At 44.9% G+C, this 23,328-nt stretch overlaps 1 protein-coding gene, 1 long non-coding RNA gene and 1 other non-coding gene across 4 annotated transcripts in view; 2 read left to right on the plus strand and 1 right to left on the minus strand.

The window, feature by feature from the left end:
• The first annotated feature begins 1,002 nt into the window (after positions 1-1,002).
• LOC107971769 (uncharacterized) lies at positions 1,003-4,129 on the plus strand. Its single transcript, XR_001714633.3, has 2 exons — positions 1,003-3,021; positions 3,867-4,129. It is a non-coding gene; the product is annotated as an uncharacterized LOC107971769 (long non-coding RNA).
• Positions 4,130-6,973: 2,844 nt separating this feature from the next.
• SEPTIN14 (septin 14) overlaps positions 6,974-23,328 on the minus strand; it is an 82,765-nt gene continuing 66,410 nt past the window's right edge. The window contains exons 10-11 of one of the 2 annotated variants that reach the window (XM_519103.7): positions 20,355-20,523; positions 6,974-7,271 (exon numbers count right to left, since the gene is read on the minus strand). In XM_519103.7, the coding sequence (XP_519103.5) occupies positions 7,210-7,271; positions 20,355-20,523 (231 nt within the window). In that variant the 3' untranslated portion in view covers positions 6,974-7,209. The remainder of the gene's footprint in view (positions 7,272-20,354; positions 20,524-23,328) is intronic. The other variant, XM_009453106.5, reaches the window with a different exon arrangement.
• LOC112209843 (U6 spliceosomal RNA) lies at positions 13,784-13,890 on the plus strand. The gene has a single exon (XR_002944845.1). It is a non-coding gene; the product is annotated as a U6 spliceosomal RNA (small nuclear RNA).

The following is a 23,328-nucleotide window of genomic DNA, read 5'->3' on the forward strand; positions in this document are numbered from 1 at the left end:
CATTTCTCAAGACGGGAATTGCAATAGAGAGCTTAATTCGTGCAGAACCGGCCAAACAGGAGGCCAGAGCTTTATTCTTACATCAATCTCCCCAAAAATTCGGAGGCTAGACTTCTTCAAGGATACTTTGGCAGGCCAGGGGATTCGCTTCTGGGTGGAGCCACAGAATTGGCCATGGGGTGGGGTCGGGTGGGGGCGGGGGCGGGGTTAGTTAGGTACAGGTGGAGCCACTGATGGTCAGAAACACAAAAACCTGGGCCAGGCACGGTGGCTCACGCCTGTAATCCCAGCATTTGGGAGGCCAAGATGGGCAGATCACTTGAAGTCAGGAGTTGGAGACCCACCTGGCCAACATGATGAAACCCCATCTCTACTAAAAATACAAAATGTGGTGGGGCACGCCTGTCATCCCAGCTACTCGGGTGGCTGAGGCAGGAGAATTGCTTGAATCCAGGAGGCAGAGGTTGCAGTGAGCAGAGATTGTGCCACTGCACTCCAGCCTGGGTGACAGAGTGAAACTGTCTCAAAACAAAACAAAAAAAGAAAAGAAAAAAGAAATGCAAAAACCTGAAAAGACATCTCAAAAGGCCAATCTTAGGTTCTACAGTCGTGATGTAACCTGCAGGAGTAACGGGGATTTGCAAATCTTGTGCCTGCCCTCTAGAATAATAACTAGAAACGGTGTTTATGTGTACACCTTGGCGGAATTTAGGCTTCTCTCATCCTCCTAGCCTGGTGGTCTCTCACTAGCTTTATGAAGGTGGTTGAGTTTTGGGGAAGGGCTATTATTATTTTATTTATTTATTTATTTATTTATTTATTTATTTATTGAGATGGAGTCTGGCTCTGTCACCCAGGCTGGAGTGCAGTGGCACGATCTTGGCTCACTGCAACCTCCACCTCCTGGGTTCAAGTGATTCTCCTGCCTCAGCCTCCTGAGTAGCTAGGATTACAGGCGCACGCCACCACGCCCGGCTATTTCTTTTTCTTTTTTTTTTTTTTTTTTTGTATTTTTAGTAGAGATGGGGTTTCACCATGTTAGTCAGGCTGGTCTCAAACTCCTGACCTTGTGATCCTCCCGCCTCAGCCTCCCAAAGTGCTGGGATTACAGGTGCCCGCTGCCACGCCTGGCTAATTTTTGTATTTTTTGTAGAGACTGGGTTTCACTATGTTGCCCAGGCTGGTCTCGAACTCCTGACCTCAGGTGATCCTCCTGCCTCGTCCTCCCAAAGTGCTGAGATTACAGGTGTGAGCCACAGTGCGTGGCCAGCTCACTCACTCTTGACACTGTTTCCAGTTCTATTCCCCGACCCCCCAGTTCCTCAGTGTGGTGGATCCAGAAGTCTGCTTTACACAACTGCTCCCTGTGGCCACCTTCCCATGGGACAGTTCCATGCAGCCTGTTCAGCTGGCCCTGCTGACCCTCGCACCCCACACAGACTACGCAGATATGCTGCAGTGCATTCAGTCACTGCAAGACCTCCTGCAACTCGTGACTGCTTGCTTTATATTTTGTTTGTTTTTTTGAGACAGGGTCTCACTCTGTTGCCCAGGCTGGGGTGCAGTGGTGCGATCTCAGCATACTACAACCTCGATCTCCCAGGCTCAAGCGATTCTCCTGCCTCAGCCTCCTAAGTAGCTGGGACTACAGGTGCCCACCACCACGCCCAGCTAATTTTTGTATTTTTAGTGGAGACGGGTTTCACCATGCTGGCCAGGCTGGTTTCAAGCTCCTGACCTCAGGCGATCCACCCACCTCAGCCTCCCAAAGTGCTGGAATTTCGGGCATGAGCCACAACGGGCATGTGTCACAACAGGCTGGCTAATTTTTGTATTTTTAGTAGACACAAGGTTTTGCCATATTATCAAGCTGGTCTCGAACTCCCGACCTCAGTTGATCCACCCACGTTGGCCTCCTAAAGTGCTGGGATTTCAGGTGTTAGCCACCTGTAAAAAGTTGATTTTTTTTTTTTTTTTTTTTTTTTTTTTTGAGAGGGAGTCTCACTCTGTCACCCAGGCTGGAGTGCAGTGCAGTGGCGCAATCTTGGCTCACTGCAACCTCCACTCCCGGGATTCAAGCGATTCTCCTGCCTCAGCCTCCCAAGTAGCTGGGATTACAGGCACCTGCCACCGCACCCGGCCAGTTTAACTTTTTAATAAATAAAACTGAAAAAATGTTTGATCTATTTAGGGGGTACAGGTACAGGATTTCTATGTGCACATGTTGTGGAGTGCTGAGGTCTTGGCTTTGAGTGTAGCCATGATTCAAATAGTGAACATTGTACTCAATAGGAAAATTTTCACCCCTCACCCTCTTCCCATCCTCCCATCTTTTGGAGTCTCCAATATCTGTTGTTCCCCATGTCTACCTATTGTTTAACTCCTATGCATGAGAACATTCAGTATTTGACTTTGTTTCTGAATTATTTCACTGAGGATAATGGCCTCCAGTTCTATCCACAGTGCTGCAAAAGATATGATTTCATTCTATTTGTGGCTGAGTCATGTTCCATGGTGTACATGTACCACATTTTCTTTATCCAGTCATCTGCTGATGGACACTTAGGTTGATTCCATATCTTTGCTACCATGAATAGTGCTGTGATACACATATGAGTACAGGTACTTTTTTTTTTTTTTAACTTTTTGAGATGGAGTTTCGCTCTTGTTGCCCAGGCCAGAGATCTATTGTACAACATAGTGACCATGTTAATAACAATATTTTATATATTTTTTTTTGAAAAGGAGTCTCGCTCTGTTGCCCAGCTGGAGTGCAATGGCGCAATCTCAGCTTACTGCAACCTCCACCTCCCAGGTTCAAGTGGTTCTCCTGTCTCAGCCTCCCAAGTAGCTGGGACTACAGGTGCACGCCTCCACACCCGGCTAATTTTTGTAATTTCTGTAGAGATGGGGTTTCATCATATTGGTCAGGCGAGTTTCATCATATTGGTCAGGCTGGTCTTGAACTCCTGACCTCAGGTGATCTGCCTGCCTCAGCCCCACAAAGTGCTGGGATTACAGGTAAGTACAGGTACTTTTTGATATATAGATTTCTTTCCCTTTGGGTAGGTACCTAGTAGTGAGATTGCTGGTTGAACAGCAGTTCTATTTTTAGTTCTTTGATAAATCTCCATACTGTTTTCTGTAAGGGTTGTAATAATTTACATTCCCACCAACAGTGTATAAGCATTCCCTTTTCTCTGCATCATCACCAATATCTGTTGTTTTCTGACTTTTAATTTTATACTTATTTTTATAGAGATGGGGTCTCATGTTGTCCAGGCTGGTCTCAAACTCCTGACCTCAAGTGATCTGCCCACCTCGGTCCCCAAAGTGTGGGATTACAGGCACAAACCACCACACCTGACTGTTTTCTGACTTTTTACTAAATAGCATGTGCTGGGTGCAGTGGCTCATGCCTGTAATCCCAGCACTTTGGGAGGCCAAGGCGGGAGGATAACTTGAGATCAGGAGTTTGAGACCAGCCTGGCCAACATGGTGAAACCCCACCTCCACTAAAAGTACAAAAATTAGCTGGGCGTGGTGGCAGGTGCCTGTAATCCCAGCTACTCGGGAGGCTGAGGCAGGAGAATCTCTTGAATCTGGGAGGTGGAAGTTGCAGTGAGTCGAGATTGAATTACTGCTCTCCAGCCTGGGTGACAGAGCAAGACTCCCTCATAATAACAATAGTAGTAGTAATAATAATAATAATGGCATGTGTCCTTCTTCAGCATGACCTTAACATTGCTCCCATGGTGAGGTCGGGTCTGTGCTCCTCCCCCTTGAATTCAAGAAGGTCTGTGACTGGCAGAAGTGATTCAAGCTAGGTTATAAAAGGTGACACCATTTCTCCGTGGTCTTCCCAGGATGCTTGCTCTTTGAACTCAGCCACCATGCTGTGAGGAAGCCCAGATCACAAGGAGAGGCCACATTTTGATGTTCCAGTCAACAGTCCCAGCACAGGTTTCAGATGACAGCCAACATCAGTTGCCGGACATGAGACTGAAGAAGGCTTTGTGAAGACTCCAGCCCCAGCCACTGCAACAGCATGAGAGACCCCAAGTGAAAATCACCTGCCTGAACCCATCAACTCCCAGAACCATGAAAATAAAAAACTTTTTTTTTTCCAGATGGAGTTTCACTCTTGTTGCCCAGGCTGGAGTGCAATGGCATAATCTCAGCTCACTGCAACCTCCACCTCCCAGGTTCAAGCGATTCTCCCGCCTCAGCCCCCCGAATAGCTGCGATTACAGGTGTGTGCCACCACACCCGGCTAATTTTGTATTTTTAATAGAGACGGGGTTTCTCCATGTTGGTCAGGCTGGTCTCGAACTCCTAACCTCAGGTGATCTGCCCGCCATGGCCTCCCAAATTGCTGGGATTACAGGTGTGAGCCACTGTGCCCCACAAGATTGTTATTTTAAGCACCTAAAGTTTTGGGGTTATATATTACACAGTAAGAGTAAGTTAAATATCCTCCTTTCCTTCTAGCTTTTCAAATCTCTTACTCACCCAAACCTAGTCTCTCTCTGAACACCTGCTCTGCTTTAATCAATGTTTTCCCCATAGACCCAGCAAGAGGTAGGTTGGGTTATCTTCCTACTCTTCATGGCTGCTGAGAGACCATTTCTTCTTCTTCTTTTCTTCTTTCTTCTTCTTCTTCTTTCCTTCTTTCTGCCTCCTCCTCCTTCTTCTCCTTCTTTTTCTACCTCTTCTTCTTCCTCCTCCTTCTTTTTCTACCTCTTCTTCTTCCTCCTCCTTCTTCTTCCTCTTCCTCCTCCTCCTCTTCCTCCTCAACAGGGTCTCACCTCCTGAGGCTCAAGTGATTCTCCCACCTCAGCCTCCTGAGTAGCTGAGACCACAGGCACATGTCACCGTACCCGATTGGTTTCTTTTCATTTTTTGTAGAGATGGGGTCTCACTATGTCACTCAGGCCAGCCTCAACCTCCTGGGCTCAAGTGATCCTCCTGCCTTGGCCTCCCAAAGTGTTGGGATTACAGGTATGAAGAACTGTGCCCAGCCTCATTTTTCATCTTCTTTAGCTAACCTAACTGTCTCTGTGTTCTCCAGCATTCTATTCCCTTGAATACTCAATCTCCTGTGTGGCTGCTGCAAGTCCTGGGATCTTTTTAGGATTCCCTCTCTAAGGGCCATTTATTTATTTATTTATTTATTTATCTATTTATTTATTTATTTATTTGAGACAGAGTCTCGCTCTGTCGCCCAGGCTAGAGTGCAGTGGCGTGATCTCGGCTCATTGCAAGCTCTGCCTCCCGGGTTCATGCCATTCTGCCTCAGCCTCCCGAGTAGCTGGGAATACAGGCGCCCACCACCACGCCCGGCTAATTTTTTGTATTTTTAGTAGAGACAGGGTTTCACTGTGTTAGCCAGGATGGTCTCAATCTCCTGACCTCTCCCACCCGCCTCGGCCCCCCAAAGTGCTGGGATTACAAGCAGAAGCCACCGCGCCCGGCCGGGCCATTCATAAAGTGGTGCGTTAATTTGCCCACAGTCCGCAGTCCACATTGCAGCCTTGCCTGGATCTCCCTACATACCACATTCATCCTTATCTCGCATATATTTCCTTCACTATGCTAGGACAAGAACACTTTTGACCTAATCAATGCACATGTTCTCAGTTCAAAGTAAAACACATAATAAATAACCCCCTCCATGATGCTCACCTCCTGGTGAGTCTCTGTGTTAAAAGCAATTGTCTTCAAATCTAACTCCTGTGAATGTTTATACTTCTGTTTATTCTAAAACTCCTTAATTAGAGACTTCCCAGTATCTTGCAATTCCTCAACAAGTCGTAGGGAGCCCAGGAATAAATTATTCAAAAATAATTAGCAATAGGCTTTACCTTGTTTTATCATTTAGTTGGTGATCTTTTCCAATTTAATTAGTCTTGCTGATATAGAAAACATTTTTAGAAGAGGCCTGTTTGGGTTAAGAACAAGGCTCTTTCTAGCTGTTCTACAGAAGGAGGAGGAGGAGGAGGAGGAAGAAGAGGAGAAGAAAGAAAAAGAAAAAGAAACAAGGCCCATTTTAGGAAACTTTTAGCCATGAGTAGAACACAGCCAAGGAAAACTCTGTTTTACATAAGAAATATATTTTGACTAGGCGCGGTGGCTCCTGCCTGTAATCCTAGCACTTTGGGAGGACAAGGCAGGCAGATCACCTGAGGTCAGGAGTTTGAGACCAGCCTGGCCAACATGGTAAAACCCTGTCTCTACTAAAAATACAAAAAAAATTAGTTGGGCGTGGTGGCGGACGCCTGCCGTCCCAGCTACTTGGGAGGCTGAGGCAGGAGGCAGGAGAGTGGCGTGAACCCGGGAGGCGGAGCTTGCAGTGAGCTGAGATCGCGCCACTGCACTACAGCCTGGGCGACAGAGCGAGACTCCGTCTCAAAAAAAAAAAAAAAAAGAAAAAAGAAAAAAAGAAAAATGCAATACTGGATCAGATTAAATTCTTCCAGAAGCTGGCCGGGTGTGGTGGCTCACACCTCTAATCCCAGAACTTTGGGAGGCCAAGGGGGGGGTGGATCACCTGAGTTCAGGAGTTCAAGACCGGCCTGGCCAGCATGGTGAAACCCTGTCTCTACTATAAATACAAAAATTAACTGGGCATGTTGGCGGGCACCTGTAATCTCAGCTACTCAGGAGGCTGAGGCCAGTAAATTGCTTGAACCAGGGAGGCGCATGTTGCAGTAAGCTGAGATCACGCCACTGCATTCCAGCCTGGGCGACAGAGAGAGACCCTATCTCAAGAAAAGCAAAACATATAAAAAAATTTTTTAAATACAGATTTTTGGGCTTTGTTTCATAGGTGATTCCCACCAGCAGAGAGACCTAAGAATGTGTATTTTTATCAAGCCCTCTAGTGACCTTTATGATCAGGCAAACTCAGGTAATAACATTGATTGAAGCGTTGGTGAGTGCTTATTTTCCAGGTTAAAATGATACTGGACATAGAGCAGCAGTTCTCAAATTTTAATGTGCTTAAGAATCACCAGGAAAGTTGTTAAAAATTAGATATCCAGAGATTTAGACATCCAGAGATTTAGATTCAGAGCTCTGGGAGACACTCAAAAATTTGCATTTTTAACCAGTTTCTTCTCTCTAGGGTAAGTCATTCAGAGGCACTTGTCTTCATCCATTCTGTGCTGCTATAACAGGTAATTTATAATGAACAGAAATTTATTTGGTTCAGGGTTCTGGAGGTTGATGAAGTCCAAGTAGAGGGGCTACATCTGCTGAGGGCCTTCTTGCTGTGGCGGACAATGGCAGAAAGTATATCATGAGAGAGAGCAGAAAGGGGACCGAGCTCATCCTTCATAAGGAACCCACTCACATCATAATGAACCCCACTCCCACAATAATGGCATTCATCCATTCCTGAAGGCAGAGTCTTCATGACCCAATCACCTCTTAAAGGTCCTACCTGTCAACATTGTTGCATTGGGGATTAGGTTTCCAACACGTGAACTTTGGGGGATACATTCAAGCAATAGCATTCTGCCCCTGACCACACAAATTCATGTACTGCTCACATGCAAAATACATTCATTCTATCCCAATAGCTCCAAAAGTCTTAACTTGTTTCAGGAGGACCACCTCAAAAGTTTAAAGTTCAGAGTCTCATCTAAATCAGATATGGGTGAGAACCAGGGCACAGTTCATCCTGAGGCAAATTTTCCTCCAGCTGTGAGCATGTGAAATTAAAAAAAAAAAAAAAGTGATGTGCTTCCAAAATACAATGGTAGGACAGATATAAGGTAGACGTTTTCTTTTCTTTTCTTTTCTTTTCTTTTCTTTTCTTTTCTTTGTTTTTTTGAGATGGAGTTTGCTCTTGTTGCCCAGGCTGGAGTGCAATGGCGCGATCTTGGCTCACTGCAACCTCCACCTCCCAGGTTCAAGTGATTCTCCTGCCTCAACCTCCTGAGTAGCTGGGATTACAGGCATGAGCCACCGTGCCCAGCAGACATTTTCATTTCAAAAAGGAGAAACAGGCCCAAAGAAGTAACAGGCCCAAAGTAAGTCCAAACCCAACACGGCAGACAAATTAAATCTTAAGACTCCAGAATAATCTTTTATTTCCTGCACTGCTACCTGGATACATCGGGAGGGTTGAGTCCCCAAAGCCTAGAGCAGCCCTGCCCCTCTAGAGCTAGCACTATAGGGCTACTATACTGCTGTGGCCACTGGGCTCAGTTCACGCAGCAGCTCTCATGGGTTGAAGTATCATGCCTTCAGCTCTCCCAGGCTGGAGTTGCACATTATTCACTCTGTAGGTCAGCCAGGTGCAGTGGCTCACACCTGTAATCCCAGCACTTTGGGAGGCCGAGGCAGACAGATCACCTGAGGTCAGGAGTTTGAGACCAGCCTGGCCAACATGGTGAAACCCCATCTCTACTAAAAATACAAAAATTAGCTGGGCATGGTGGCGCACACCTGTAATCCCAGCTACTCGGGAGGCTGAGGCAGGAGAATTGCTTGAACCCAGGAGGTGGAGGTTGCAGTGAGCCAAGATTGTGCCACTTCATTCCAGCCTGGATGACAGAGCAAGACTCTATCTCAAAAAACAAGCAAACAAACAAAAAACTCTACAGTTCTTGGATCTCAGAGGTGGCCCCACTCTCACAGCTCCATTAGGCGTTGCCCTGGTGGGGGCTCTCTGCAGTAGCTCCACCTCTGTGACAAACTTCTGCCTGGGGCTCCCGACTGCTCAATACATGTTTTGAAATCTAGGTGGAGGCCACCATAGCCCCACAGCTTATACTCTGCACATATGCTGAGTTAGCACCATGTGGATGCCACCATGGTTTATAATCCTTTATCTTCTGGAGTGGTGGCTGGACCCACTTAGGCCATTGAAGTTCGTTGTATTCGTCCATTCTCACACTGCTAATAAAGACATACCTGAGACTAGGTAATCTATAAAGGAAAGAGGTTTAATAGACACTTTGTTCAGCATGGCTGGGGAGGCCTCACAGTCGTGACGGAAGGCAAAGGAAGGCTGAAGGCACATCTTACATGGCAGCAGGCAAGAAAGCGTGTACAGAGGAACTGACCTTTTATAAAACCATCAGATGTCATGAGACTTATTCACTACAGCATGGGAAACACCTGCTCCCATGATTCAATTACCTCCTACTGGGTCCCTGCCACAACACCTGGGGATTATGGGAGCTAAAATTCAAAATGAGATTTGGGTGGGGACACAGCCAAACCGTATCACTGATCTTTCCCCAGGTTCCCCCATATAAGTCAGTGGATGCAGATGGATACTTGTAACAAAGGGCACCATTGAAGTCCAGACACTAAATATGCTGAAGTCCCAGCTCCTGCCCTGCCAGGATACCCTGTCCCACCTGCCAGGACCTCCCCTCAACCACCTCCCTGTTCAGGTCAGGAGATGCCCATATATTCAAGAGAGAGTTTTCATAATTTTCTTTTCTTTTCTTTTCTTTTTTTAGACAGAGTCTTGCTCTGTTGCCCAGCCTGGAGTGTAGTTGCATGATCTCAGCTCACTGCAACCTCCATCTCACGGGTTCAAGCGATTCTCATGCCTGAGCCTCCTCAGTAGCTGGGATTACAGGCACACACCACCATGCCCAGTTCATTTTTTGTATTTTTAGTAAAGGCAGGGTTTTGCCATGTTCTCCAGGCTGGTCTCGAACTCCTGACCTCGAGTGATCTGCCCCCCTTGGCCTCCCAAAGTGCTGGGATTACAGGCATGAGCAGCCCAGCCAGTTTTCATAATTTTCTTTACTTCCACTGTGGTGGGAGAACTGGCTTCAGAGAAAGCCATCCTGGACAGGTGAGGTGGCCCCACCAGGAACAGGTTTCAATCAGGTGTTTTGGAGGCAGTGATGCCTGTGCACCCTGGTGAGAAGGAGCGTGGCATGAACATCAGGAACCAGACTTCACCCTGGAGAAGGAGAGGCCACAGGTGGGGCTGAAGGAGCAGTTCTCACAAGCAATCCTGTGGGCACTGGGGCCACACCACGCACCTTTGTGCACAAGTGTCAATGTGGCTCAGAGTGGGGTGGAGGACTCAGGGTATTAAAAGCATCAAGGAATCCAGGGGAGAGCCACCGCACCCAACTTTACTTTCACCCGCAGGCTGATGCAGCCTGAGGAAATGTTACTCCACAACGACCTCAATTCTACACACAGAACCTGTTCGCCAGGCCCTTGCCACAGGCTGTCATCTCAAAATGGGGGCCGTCAAGGCTTGTTAGAATACCTGGGACTGAGAGGAAAATTATATATATATATATATATAGTTTGTTTGTTTGTTTGTTTTGTTTTGTTTGTTTGTTTGTTTGTTTGTTTGTTTTAGATGGAGTCTTGCTCTGTAGCCCAGGCTGGAGTGCAGTGGCGTGATCTCGGCTCACTGCAAGCTCTGCCTTCCGGGTTCACGCCATTCTCCTGTCTCAGCCTCCCGAGTAGCTACAGGTGCCCGCCACTATGCTCGGCTAATTTTTTTATATTTTTAGTAGAGACGGGGTTTCACCGTGTTAGCCAGGATGGTCTTGCTCTCCTGACCTCGTGATCTGCCCGTCTCGGCCTCCCAAAGTGCTGGGATTACAGGTATGTGCCACCAGGCCTGGCTAATTTTTGTATTTTTAGTAGAGACAGGGTTTCACCATGTTGGCTAGGCTGGTCTCGAACTCCTGATCTCAGGTAATCCTCCTGCCTCGGCCTCCCAAAGTGCTAAGATTACAGGCGTGAGCCACTGCGCCCAGCCTAATTTGAACATTTTAAAATCTTGTTTTAATTTTGAAATAAAATCTCAAGTTGGTTTTTAAAAAGCTCTGTCTGAGTTGTGATGACTCACATCTGTAATTTCAGTACTTTGGGAGGCTGATGTGGGAGGAACCCCCAGGAGTTCAAGACCAGCCTGGGCAACATAGGGATACCCAGTATCTCAATAATAATAATAATAATAATAATACAAAAATTAACCAGGTCTGGTGGTGGGCATCTGTGATCCCAGCTACTTGGGAGGCTGAGGCAGAAGGATCACTTGAGCCTGGGAGGTCAGGGTTGCAGTGAGCTGAGACTGCACAACTGCACTCCAGCCTGGGCAACAGAGTGAGACCCTGACTCAAAAAAAAAAAAAAAATAGTGCTTAGTGCCACATGCCAGGAACCACGATGACAACAAGTCAGAAGGGTGTTAAGTCAGGGCCCACCAAGAGCTGGCGGGGAGTCTGACTGCGGGGACCCTGCCCTTTTCCAGAAGGTGAAGGTGCAGAGAAGCTCGAAAGGATCACGACTTCTCACCCTGGCCCTGAACCCACTCACATCAGCAGCTCTCAGCATAGCCAACTGGACAGCTCGCACCAATAAATTAAACCTTATTTCTTGCCGGCACAGTGGCTCATGCCTGCAATCCCAGCACTTTGGGAGGACGAAGTGAGAAGATCACTTGAGTCCAGAAGTTCAAGACCAGCCTAGGCAACATAGTGAGACCCTGCCTCTAAAGAAAATTAAGTGGGAGCTGTGGCATGTGCCTGTGATCCCAGTTACTCGGGAGGCTGAGGCAGGAGGATCTCTTGAGCTCAGGCGGTTGAGGCTGCAGTGAACTACCGCACAGCGGCACTCCAGCCTGGAGAACAAAGCAAGACCTTGTCTCATAACAAAATAAAAAAGAAGCAAGCCAGCAGGTCTAATCCAGACTTAAGAGGAGGGTATCAGCCAGGCTGATATCCTCCCAAGCTACTTGGGAGACTGACACATGAGAATCACTTGAACCTGGGAGGTGGAGGTGGCAGTGAGCTGAGATCACGTCACTGCACTCCAGCCTGGGCGACAGAGCAAGACTCCGCCTCAAAAAAAAAAGAAAGAAAGAAAGAAAAGAAAAGGCCCTTCAAACTGAGTCATCTGCACGATGCCTGAATTCCTGCTATAGCCCCGGCTGATTGGCTTTTCGTTCTACGTCTGCATAGTAACATGGTTAGAAAAGATATCCTAGTTATGTTGCAATGAAAAATGTCTACCTGTAACACTCACTATTTCTTGCAGGCACCTATAACCTGTGGAAAGGGTGAAAAGCTCAGAGGATTCTATTGTCTATTTTATTTTATTTATTTTTGAGGCAGGGTCTTGCTCTGTCATCCCAGTTGGAGTGCAGTGGCACGATCATAGCTCACTGCAGCCTCAAACTCTTGGGCTCAAACAGTTCTGCCTTAGCCTCCCAAGTAGCTAGGACTACAGATTTGCACCACCACACCCGGCTATTTGTTTGTTTGTTTGGTAGATATGGGGGTCTCACTATGTTAGCCAGTCTGGTCTCAAACTCTTGGACTAGAGTGATCCTCCCACCTTGGCCTCCCAAACAGATGATGGGATTACAGGCCTGAGCCACCATGCCTGGCCATCTACTCTAAATGTTAGTTAACTGCTTTGATGGGCTGGGCGCGGTGGTTCATGCCTGTAATCCCAGCACTTTGGGAGGCTTGAGTCGAGCGGATCACGAGGTCAGGAGTTTGAGACCAGCCTGGTTACCATAGTGACACCCCATCTCCACTAAAAATACAAAAAACTAGCTGGGTATGGTGGTGGGTGCCTGTAATTCCAGCTACTTGGGAGGCTGAGGCAGGAGAATCGCTCGAACCCGGAGGTTGCAGTAAGCCGGGATCGCACCACTGCACTCCAACCCGGGCAACAGTGAGAGACTCCGTCTCAAAAAAAAAAAAAAAAAAAAAAAAAAAAAAAAAACCCAAAAACTGCTTTGATGAAAGCTAAAGAGTAAACTGTAAATAAAAATTAGGCCTAATTTTTTGTTTGTTTTTTGTTTTTGTTTTTGAGACCAAGTCTCACTCTGTCGCCCAGGCCGGAGTGCAGTGGCGTGATCTCGGCTCATTGCAGCCTCTGCCTTTCAGGTTTAAGTGATTCTCATACCTCAGCCTCCCAAGTAGCTGGGATTACAGATGCCTGCCACCATGCCCGGCTAATTTTTGTATTTTTAGTAGAGACAGGCTTTCACCATGTTGGCCAGGCTGGTCTCGAGCTCCCGACCTCAAACAATCCACCCACCTCGGCCTCCTAAAGTGCTGGGATTATAGGTGTGAGCCACCATGCCCAGCAAAGATTAGGTCTAATTTTTAAAGTCACCTGGAGCATAGAAAATGTTTCTGCAATTATTAATCTACTTTTTTTTTTTTTTTTTTGAGACAGGGTCTCACTCTGTCACCCAAGCTGGAGTGCAGTGGTATGATCATGGGTCACTAAAGCCTCACCCTCTTGGGCTCAAGCAAGATCTTCCTGCCTCAGCCTTCCAAGAGCTGGGATTACATGTATGCACCACCACGCCCAGCTAATTTTTAGTTCTTGTAGAGACAGGGGTCTCACTATGTTGCCCAGACTGGTTCTGAACTCTTGGGCTTGAGAGATCCTCCCACCTTGGCTTCCCCAAATGCTGGGATTACAGGCATGAGCCACCACACCTGGCCTCACATACTTTGACGTCTAAAACAGCAAAGATATTTTTAAGGAGCTGAACAAACCAGTAATTTTTAAAGAAAAAAGTAGTGGGAGCGTCTAGTACAACCAAAACCAGGCATCAAAGTCAGCAGTTAAACATTCCAGGCTGGGCACAGTGGCTCATGCCTGTAATCTCAACACTTTGGGAGGCCCAGGTGGGAGGATTGCTTGAGCCCTGGAAAGCGGAGGTTGCAGTAAGCCATGATCAAGCCTCTGTATTCCAGCCTGGAAGACACAGTGAAGCCCTGTCTCAAAAATAAATGAACCAATAAATAAATCCAGAACCAGTGCTCACTTCGGCAGCACATATACTAAAATTGGCATGACATAGAGAAGATGAGCATGGTACCTGGGAAAGTATGACACACAAATTCATTAAGCATTTCATATTTTTAAAAAACATTTCGGAACCAAGAAAATAAATGAATCAAAAGAAAGGGAAGACCCTGGTGATCCCTTTGATATTAGAAAAAATCAGCCAGGCGTGGTGACTCATGCCTGTAATCCCAGCAATTTGGGAGGCCGAAGCGGACGGATCACTTTAGGTCAGGAGTTCAAGACCAGCCTGGCCAACATGGTGAAACTCCGTATCTACTAAAAGTACAAAAATTAGGCTGGGTGTGGTGGCTCACACCTGTAATCCCAGCACTTTGGGAGGCCAAGGAGGGTGGATCACCTGAGGTGAGGAGTCCAAGACCAGCCTGGCCAACATGGCACCACTGCACTCCAGCCTGGGCAACAGAGTGAGACTCTGCCTTGAAAATAATAATAATAATAAAAATAATCAATTGCAGATAGACCATAGACCTAAATGTGAGAAGGTAAAAATAATAAATCTTTTAGAATTGCTCTGTTCATGTATGGCTATTGAGCACTTGAGATGTGCTATTAAGTGTAAAATTTGCACTGGATTTTAAGCACTTAGTAGGAAAAAAAACTAAAAATATCTCAATTTTAACATTAAAATTTTGAAATAATAATTTGGATATACTGAATTAAACACTACTAAAATTAGTTTTATCTGATTATTTTTGTTCTTTTAATGTGGATACTAGATCATTTTAAATTGCATATGTGGCTTACTTCCTATTTCTATTGGACAGCACTAACGTAGAAGGTAATAAGAGATATATACCTTCAGGACGTCAAATTAGGAAAAGGTGTGTTAAATTGTATTTCAAAAGCATGAATCAGGCCAGGCGTGGTGGCTCACACCTATAATCCCAGCACTTTGAGAGGCTGAGGCAGGCAGATCACCTGAGGTTGGGAGTTCGAGATCACCCTGACCAACATAGTGAAACCCTGTCTATACTAAAAATACAAAATTATTTGGGCATGGTGGCGCATGCCTGTAATCCCAGCTATTCAGAAGGCCGAGGCAGGAGAATCGCTTGAACCCAGGAGACAGAGGTTGTGGTGAGCTGAGATCCCAGCCTGGGCAACAAGAGTGAAACTCCATCTCAAAAAAAAAAAAAAAAATCCATGAATCATAAAGGAAAAGACTAATATATTAATATTTGACCACACTGAAATTTTGCTGTCAAAAAGACGTAATTGAAAGACTAAAAAGCCACAGACAGGAAAATACATTTGTAGCGCCTACAAGTCTCAAAGCACTTATGCCAATAATATATAAACTCCAGCCAACTGATAAAGAAAAGACAACCCAATAGAAACATAGGAAAACATCCGGAAAAGATGCTTCACAAAAGAGAATCGTTAAATGACCAGTAAACATAAAAAAGTGTTCAGCCTCATTAATAAATCAGAAAATGCACATTAAAACCATAATGAGATACCACTACAAACCCACCAGAATTACTATAATTAAAAGAGCCGACAAGCCTGTGGAGCAACAAAGATATATATTTATTCTTGTTTTTAGATGTCTCTCTCTATATATAAATGTGCACCCAGAGACATCTAAAAACAATGGTCATGACAGTATTATTTGTAACAGCCCAGGTTGAAACAACCCAGTGTCCATTAGCAGTTGAAGGACTAAATAAATGGTGGTATATCACAGAAGGGCACAGTACATAGTAATGAAAAAAAAGAAACCACAGCTATATATAATAGCATAAATGAATTTCACAAGCATAATGTTGAGCAAAAGAAGCCAAACACAAAAGCATGCAAACTGCATAATTCCATTTATATAAGGTAAAAACAAAAACAAACCCAGCTAAGGTGATCTACAGTTTTAGAAGTCAGGATGGGGGTTCCCTTGAGGAGGAAAGAGAAGACAATGTTGGCCGGGCACAGTGGCTCACACCTGTAATCCCAGCACTTTGGGAGGCCGAGGCGGGTGGATTACAAGGTCAGGAGATCGAGACCAGCCTGGCTAACACAGTGAAACCCTGTCTCTACTAAAAATGCAAAAAATTAGCTGGGAGTGGTGGCGGGCACCCGTAGTCCCAGCTACTCAGGAGGCTGAGGCAGGAGAATGGCATGAACCCAGGAGGCACAGCTTGCAGTGAGCCGAGATCGCCACTGCTCTCCAGCCTGGGTGACAGAGCAAGAATCCATCTCAAAAAAAAAAAAAAAAAAAAAGAGAAGACAATGTTTGGGAAGGGGTATGGGGGGATTCTGGGGTGCTGTTAATGTTGTATTTCATGACTTGTGTGTTAAAAATGTGTATTTTGGGCTGGGCGCGGTGGCTCACACCTGTAACCCCAGCACTTTGGGAGGCCAAGGCAGGTAGATCACCTGAGGTTAGGAGTTCAAAACCAGCCTGGCCAACATGGTGAAACCCTGTCTCTACTAAAAATACAAAAAATTAGCTGGGCATGGTGGCAGTGCCTGTAATCCCAGCTACTTGGGAGGCTGAGGCAGGAAAATCGCTTGAACCCAAGGGTGGGAGGTTGCAGTGAACCGAGATCACACCACTGCACTCTAACCTGGGCAACAAGAGTGAAACTCTGTCTCAAAAAAAGTGTATTTTGTGATGAATTTGTATGATCTATATATTTTTGAGGAAAGCGCCTTCCTGTGATGCACAATAAAAAGGTTTTGTTTTTATTTTGTATTATTTCAAAATATTTTTAAAATTTAATATCTAAATATACTATTTTAGATATTCAAAATTTCTGATGATGGCTTCACTTTTGCATCATAACATCTTTGCAATTAAATCAATTAATGTGATTAAATCAATCCATTTTTGTAGTTGGGTCGGTTCTGTGATAGCGTCATTGTGTGCCCCGACAGTCTTTAAGAGTGCCAATAAGTATATATATGTGTAATTTTTAAAAACAATTTTATAATTTCAACTTTTATTTTAGATTCAGAGAGTACATGTGCAGGTTTGTTACGTGAGTATTTCGCATGATGCTGAGGTTGGGGGTATGAACGATCCCATCACCCAGATAGTGAGCATGGTACCCAATAGGTGGCTTTTCTGCCCTTGCCTTCCCCCTCTCTTCCCTCTACCCCCTCTAGTAGCACCCTGTGTCTGCTGCCCCATCTTTATGTCCATATGTACCCAAAGTATGTCCATATGTCCCACTTGTAAGTAAGAACATGCAGCATTTGGTTTTCTGTTTCTATGTTAATTCTCTTAGGATCAGGGCCTCTGGTTGCATCCATGTTGCTGCAAAAGACATGATCTCATTCTTTTTTATGGCTGTGTAGTATTTTACAGTGTATATGTACCACATTTTCTTTATCCAGTCCACCACTGATGGGCATATAAGTTGACTTCATGTCTTTACCATTGTGAATAGTGCTGCGATAAACATACAAGTGCATGTGCCTTTTTGGTAGAATGATTTATTTTCTTTTGGGTCTATACCAAGTAATGAGATTGCTGGGTAAATGGTAGTCCTGGGCAGACTGTTTGAGGCCAGGAGTTTGTGACCAGCCTGGGCAACATGGCAAAACCCCATCTCTACGAAAAATACAAAGAAATTAGCTGGGCATAGTGGCACATGCCTGTAGCCCCAGCTACTTGGGAGGCTGAGATGGGAGAATCACTTGAACCCAAGAGACGGAGGTTTCAGTGAGCTGAGATCACACCACTGCACTCCAGCCTGGGTGACAGAGCAGGACTCTGTCTCAAAAAACAAAAAAAAGACAATGTGAGAATCTTAAAAGCTCAGAGAGAAGAGTAACTCTCACAGACAAGGGATCCGGTTAACATTAGCAGCTGATTTCTCAGCAGAAAACTTGGAAGGCCAGTAGATAGTGGATTATATATTTAAAATAATGAAGAAACATGTCAATTGAGAAGTCTATAGCTGGAAAACCTGTCCTTCAAAAATGAGGGAGAAATTAAGACATTTCCAGCTTTTTTTAAAAAGCTGAGAAATCCATTTATCTCTAAATTTGCCATACAAGAAGTGTTAAAGTCCTTCAGGTTGAAATAAATGAACTCTAGGCAGTAATTATATAAGTAAATAAGCAAGTTATATGAATATATAAAGCCCTCTGGTAAAGGTAAATACATAAACAAACATAAAAACAGTATTATTGTAATTTTGGTTTGTAACTCTGCTTTTTATTTTCTACAGGATTTAAAAGACAAATGCATAAAATGTAATTATAAATCTGTTAGGTGGTGTACAATGAATAAAGATACAATTTGTTACATCAATAACCTAAAAAGAGTAGACCTATATAGCAGTAGAATTTTGGTATGTGATTGAAGTTAAGTTGAAATAAATTCAAATCAGAATGTTATAACTCCAGGATGTATATGTAATTTTCATAGTAACCAAAAACGAAATCTACATAGAATATACACAAAAGGAAATGAGAATAGAAACAAAACTTGTCACTACAAAAAAAATCAACTAAAATAAAAGAAGTAAATAATTGAGAAAATGACTGGCAAAAATCAGTAACTCTGATGTATTAAAACTTTCCATGCTACATAAATCTGGAAACTCTATTTCACATGAAACTGGAGCTGAAAGAGACAAATATTTACTTATAAAGTTAAAAGTTATATGGAAAACCAACACTAATTTTTTTTAGAAAAAATTATGGAAAATAAAAATATGCCTTATAGTATCATATAATATCATGTTTTATAGCTCTTGGAAAATAGAAAATAAAATGCTCTGTTAGCATGAATCCTTCTGTGCCCTCAAAAACCCTATGGATTATACCATTATTACCTAAAAAGTCTATTCTCAAATGCAGCACAATGATAATTTTTATAAGGTAGATGTTATTTTTAAATATGGAATAATATTGGTGATTTCAGTTTCAATTTTAATAACATTGGATTAAGATGAAAGAATGAGAAGATAAAGGTCCCTCAGCAATATAACTCACAAACATGTTCAGAAGCAGTAAGAAGTTACATTAATTATCTTTTGAAAGTCAATAATCTACATTTTTAATGTATGCATATGGCATAGCTAATGTTCTATCGCTGGGTCCATTTATTCAATGAATAATTGCTGCTATGCGTCAGACATTTTTCTAGGCCTAGGAATGGATACATAAGTGAACAAAGCAAAGATTCTGGTTCTTGTAGAGTTTCCATTAAAAGATCATTTAGTAAAATTTTCCTTCCCCCAAATTATAAAATCTGTAAGATGATTTAACAATATGTATAAAAGACATTGTGGGCCGGGCACAGTGGCTTATACCAGGTGTGGTGACTCAGCGCTCTGTCACCCAGGCTGGAGTGCAGTGGCGCAATCTCTGCTCACTACAACCTCTGCCTCCTGGGTACAAGCGATTCTCCTGCCTCAGCTTTCCGAGTAGCAGGGACTACAGGTGCACAACACCACACCCGGCTAAATTTTGTATTATTAGTAGAGATGGGGTTTCGTCATGTTGGCCGGGCTGTTCTCAAACTCCTGACCGCAAGTGATCCGCCCACCTCGGCCTCCCAAAGTGCTGGGATTACAGGTGTGAGCCACCACACCTGGCCTTATTTTCTACAACTTTGATAACTTTGGCATATACCCCAAATCTGTAACACATAATATTATCATTCAAATGCAACTCTTTCTCTAACTTTTGAATTCTTTATTCTAATATCAGTTTTAAGTCTGACACAAAAGCATGGGAGTTCTTATCAAATTCCAACCTTTTATCATAAAAACTGTCAAGAAATTATCAGTAGTAGAATTTAAAAAGGAAAATAGGCCTATTAATTAGATTTGTATAACTTAACATTTTATGCCTATGAGTCCCCAACAAAGCCTCCAGCTTCTATTTGGATATAAAAGTTAAAAGTCACTACTGGATCCAAAAGCAGGACTATGGTAAATAAATTTCTCCACCTAACCAGCTCCTTTTACATGATGCTATGTGTTTCTTTTGTTTTTTCATTTTGGCAAATATTGATTGAAAGTCATCTTTGTGTTAGTGTACGTCCTAAGTGCCAAGATACAGAATCTGAAAAGATGGACACAGGATCTGCCTTCTGGGAGTTCATACCTTTTTTTTTTTTTTTTTTTGAGGCGGAGTTTTGCTCTTGTCACCCAGGCTGGAGTACAATGGTGAGATCTTGGCTCACTGCAACCTCCACCTCCGGGGTTCAAGTGATTCTCCTGCCTCAGCCTCCCAAGTGTCTGGGATTACAGGTACCGGCCACTAAACCCAGCTAATTTTTGTATTTTTAGTAGAGGCAGGGTTTCATCATTTTGGTCAGGCTGGTTTTGAACTCCTGACCTCAGGTGGTCCACCCGCCTCAGCCTCCCAAAGTGCTGTGATTATAGGCATGAGCCACCACACCCCGCTAGGAGTTCACACTTTAGTTGGGGAAAATATACAATAAGCAAGCCAATTTTTAAAATGAGAACTTCAGAGTTAAATGCTACAAAGACAATCTCACAGGAAGTTGCGATGTAGAATGATAGGGCTCTCAGAATAGTAAGAGAAACTATTATTTCTTACGATGTTTGTCTTTCTTTGTATCGGTGCTCAGCTGAGTCTGCAGTGCTTCGGAGGCAGCTTTCATTTTATAAAAATCTATGATTTCTCCTTCCAGTTGTTTCTTCTCTTCCTCGAGCTTCCTTATCTCCTCTTGTTGAATCATTTTAAGATGCTCGAACTTGTCCTGCAGCTGTGAAACCAATGTGCAGTTGTGACACCAAAGCACAGTGTGGCTGAACACCAAAAGAATATGCTTTTTTCTAAATATCAAACAAACCCAAATCATCACAGTAGAGCATGATCTTAATAACAACCTCAAAAACTCAGGAGTAAACACTGAGATATGGAATTTTTCTTTTCTTTCTTTTCTCCTTTTTTGAGATGGAGTCTCACTCTGCTGCCCAGGCTGGAGTGCAGTGGCACGATCTCAGCTCACTGCAACCTCCATCTCCTAGTTCGAGTGATTCTCCTGCCTTAGCCTCCCGAGAAGCTGGGACTACAGGCATGCACCACCATGCCCAGCTAATTTTTGTATTTTTAGTAGAGACGGGGTTTCACCATGTTGGCCAGGCTGGTCTTGAACTCCTAACCTCAGGTGATCCTCCCGCTTTGGCCTCCCAAAGACTTTTTTTTTTAATATAGAAGCAAGGTCTCACTATGTTGCCCAGGCTGGTCTCAAACTCCTGAGCTCAAGTGATCCTCCCACCTCAGCTTCCCAAAGTGCTGGGACTGACTGGATGCAGTGGCTCATGCTTGTAAACTCAGCACTCTGGGAGGCCAAGGTGGAAGGATCGCTTGAGTCCAGGAGTTCAAGACCAGCCTGGGCAATGTAACACAATAGTAAACTTCAACAGAAGAGAGCATCTGTAAAATTGAATACAGATCATCTGAAATTATCCAGTGAGAGGACAAAGAAAAAAAGAATAAAAAAGAGAAAAGAAGGCCGGGCGTGGTGGCTCACACCTGTAATCCCAGCACTTTGGTAGGCTGAGGCAGGCAGATCACAAGGTCAGGAGTTCAAGACCAGCCTGGCCAACATAGTGAAACCCCGTCTCTACTAAAAATACAAAAAGTAGCTGGGTGTGGTGGCACATGCCTGTAGTCCAAGCTATTTGGGAGGCTGAGGCAGGAGAATCACTTGAACCCAGGAGGCGGAGGTTGCAGTGAGCCGAGACCGTGCCATTGCACTCTAGCTTGGGCAACAGAGAGAGACTCCATCTCAAAAAAAGAAAAAAAAAGAGAGAGAGAAAAGAAAGCCAATGAGACACCATTAGGCAAACCACTGTCAGGTTATGGGAGTCTGAGAAGGAAAGTAGAGAAAGGAGAAGAAAGCTTATATAAAGAAAGAATGGCTGAAAACTCTCTAAATCATGGGAAAGATTTAGACATCCAAATCCATGAAGCTTAAAGATTCCTAAAGAGGTTCAAACCAAATAGATACTCGCCAAGTCACAATATAATCAAATAGTCAAAAGTCAAAGATTTTTTAAAATGTTGAAGAGGCAAGAGAAAAGTGGCATGACATAGACAAGAGAATCTTCATTAGACTATCAGCAGATTTCTCAGAAGGAACTTTGCAAGTCAGGAGAGAATCAAATAATACATTCAAAGTGCTGAAAGAAAAAACTGCCAGCAACTAATACTATGTCTGACAAAGCTAACCTTCAGAAAGAAAGAAGAAATAACATGTTTCCTCGACAAACAAAGCTGAGGGAATTCAGGACCACTAGGTGTACCTTAAAAGAAATGCTTAAGGGAGTTTTTCAAGTAAAAATGAAAGAATGCAGCTGGGCATGGTGGCTCATGCCTGTAATCCCAGCATTTTGGGAGGCCGAGGTGGGTGGATCACCTGAGGTCAGGAGGTCAAGACCAGCCTGGCCAACATGGCGAAACCCTATCTCTACTAAAAATACAAAAAATTAGCCAGGTGTGGTGGCAGCTGCTGAGATTGCACCACTGCACTCCAGCCTGGGTGACAAGAGCCAAACTGCATCTCAAACAACAACAACAAAAAAACACTTGAGGCCTGGCCTCCTACTCCCCTCCCAACCCCTTCTCCAGGCCCAAGCCACCTTGGCTGAGGAGGGGGCTGAGGAAGTGTGAGCCCCTGCCAGGAACCCCTGCCCAGACCATGTACTCGGCCCACAGGCCCCTGATGCTTGCATCCAGCAAGGCCTCCCGTGGCCTCGGCATGTTCAGGCAGAGGAACGTGGAACCTCGCTCTTTGGCTGTATTCCCCTGGTACTCCGTCTCCTTCCTGACCCCTCCCTGCAGCCACGCAAGGCCCAGCAACCTGCCAGACACTCAGTGGCCTCCAACTAGACAAAAGAACCTGCTGAGTTGGCAGCTGTTGCTCATGAGCGTCCACCAGGTGGGACAGGGAGTGCTGACCCTGGGCGGCCCCCTGAAGCCACCTGCCCTGAAAGCCCAGGGCCCAGAACCCCACACACTTTGGGGGTGGTGGAACCTGGTAAGGGCCCACCTTCCACCATGGAGGAGGAGCCCTGGGCCCCTCAGGGGAGCCCCTGCTGGACAGTGAGACAGAGAATGACCACGATGATGCTTTCCTCTCCGTCATGTCTCCTGACACCCAGTTGCGTCTACCACCCAAATGATGTCAGGCCCAGTCTCTCAGTGCCCTGCCCAAGGAACAGAACTCATCTTCTGAGAAGGATGGACGCAGCCCCAACAAATGGGACAAGGACCACATCCGGCGGCCCGTGAGTGGCAGTCATGATCTTCAGCAAGCGGCACCAGGCTCTGGCAGGGCCCACCAGTGTCACCCCAACCAGGACAACTGGACCATCAGCCAGATCCTGGGCGAGTGGTGGTACACTCTGGGGCCCAATGAGAGGCAGAAGTACCATGACCTGACCTCCCAGGTGAAGGTGGCCCACTTGCAACAAGGACCGAAAGAAGTCCAGGCCCGGAGACTCACACCTGTAATCCCAGCACTTTGGGAGGCTGGGGCGGGCGGATCACCTGAGGTCAGAAG

This window comes from Pan troglodytes, chromosome 6 (genome assembly GCF_028858775.2).
Source record: "Pan troglodytes isolate AG18354 chromosome 6, NHGRI_mPanTro3-v2.0_pri, whole genome shotgun sequence".
Classification (NCBI taxonomy): domain Eukaryota; kingdom Metazoa; phylum Chordata; class Mammalia; order Primates; family Hominidae; genus Pan; species Pan troglodytes.